At 50.2% G+C, this 1,575-nt stretch overlaps 1 protein-coding gene across 1 annotated transcript; it reads left to right on the top strand.

Annotated features, from left to right (window-relative positions):
- The first annotated feature begins 346 nt into the window (after positions 1-346).
- Positions 347-1,291, top strand: LOC109188989 (uncharacterized mitochondrial protein AtMg00810-like). The gene has a single exon (XM_019339670.1). The coding sequence runs from the start codon at positions 347-349 to the stop codon at positions 1,289-1,291; it is 945 nt and encodes a 314-aa protein (XP_019195215.1).
- Positions 1,292-1,575: the final 284 nt, after the last annotated feature.

The raw sequence follows: 1,575 nt of genomic DNA, 5'->3' as shown, positions 1-1,575 counted from the left end.
GGACGTTTGACAAGATCTTCTCTGTTGTTGGGTGCCCAGAGCAGCGTCTCTTGGAGCTTGCAACGTTCTACTTCAGCCACGAGGCCGACTTGTGGTGGGTGCACGAGGGCCCAGCTTGCCTCGAGGAGCCTGGCTTTGATTGGACTACCTTGAAGGATCGGATGCGGGAGAGGTTCTACCCAGCACATGTTAGGGCGGCAATGTATGAGGAATTCCTGCATTATGCTATTAGGTTCTGCCCAGCACATGTTACAAAGCGCACCTCTTAGCCAAAGGGTTCAATCAGGAAGCGGGCGAAGATTTCTTTGATACTTTCAGCCCTGTGGTCAAACCGACCAAAGTGCGTATGCTATTTTCTCTTGCTGTGTCCAATAGTTGGACTCTACGCCAGTTGGACGTTCATAATGTTTTTCTAAACGGTCACCTGTTAGAAACTGTGTACATGAAACAACCACCGGGGTACGAAGATCCGACTAATCCCGGGCATGTCTGTCATCTTCAGCATTCCCTATATGGCTTGAAACAAGCACCACGGGCCTGGTTCAAGAGACTTCATGATTTTTTATTATCTGCAGGGTTCAACTCATCAAAAATAGACGTCTCTCTATTCTACTACACTGCTTGGACCTCTCGTGTGTTTCTTCTTGTCTACGTCGACGACATTATCATGATGGGGAATGATGCAACTCTGGTTACTGCTCTGTTGGGCCGCCTGGCAACTGCTTCGGGACCTTGGAACACCAGGCTTCTTCTCTCACAGCGTCGCTATATGACTGATCTCCTAGGGCGGTCTGGAATGGCTGAATGTAAGCATCTTGCTACACTAGCGGTTGTCACGAAAGCGGTTGTCCCGGCTGACGTGCCGTATGAGAATCCAACCCAGTACCATCGTATGGTTGGTGCCTTACAGTATCTGACTATCACTCGGCTGGATCTTGCGTATGCTGTCAACCGCCTATGTCAGTTCATGCACTCGGTAACTACTGAACACTGGGGTCTTGTTAAAAGAGTATTGCGCTACATCAAGGGGACTCTTGACTACGGGTTATGGCTATCACCGTCGTCCTCTACTAGCATTCATGCATACTCGGATTCCGACTGGGCTGGGTTCCCCATTGATCGAAAGAGTACAAGTGGGTTTGCTGTGTACCTAGGGACTAATCTCATCTCCTGGCTCTCCAAGAAACAACGTACCGTTGCACGCTCATCCACAGAGGCGGAGTATAAAGCCCTAGCTGATGTGTCCGCTAAAGTTACCTGGGTTGTGTCTCTACTCCGGGAGCTTGGGTAGCACTCCGGCCAGCCAGCAACGTTATGGTGTGATAATCTCGAGGCAACATACCTCTGTGCCAACCCGGTCTTCCATGCACGCACGAAACATGTGGAGATTGACTATCACTTCGTCCATGACAAGGTCGCATCTGGGGACTTCGTGGTCAACTATGTTTCTACTACGGATCAGCTCGCAGAACCTTCACCAAACCTCTGCCATCACCGCGGTTTGCTACTCTACGGGACAAGCTCAATGTTGTGGCTCACCACCCTTGTGCTTGAGGGGGTGTGTTAGTATTATTA

Source organism: Ipomoea nil, unplaced genomic scaffold (genome assembly GCF_001879475.1).
Source record: "Ipomoea nil cultivar Tokyo-kokei standard unplaced genomic scaffold, Asagao_1.1 scaffold0193, whole genome shotgun sequence".
In the NCBI taxonomy this organism is placed as follows: Eukaryota; Viridiplantae; Streptophyta; class Magnoliopsida; order Solanales; family Convolvulaceae; genus Ipomoea; species Ipomoea nil.
Note: the sequence above shows the minus strand (reverse complement) of the source record. Positions and strands in the feature narration are given on the sequence as shown.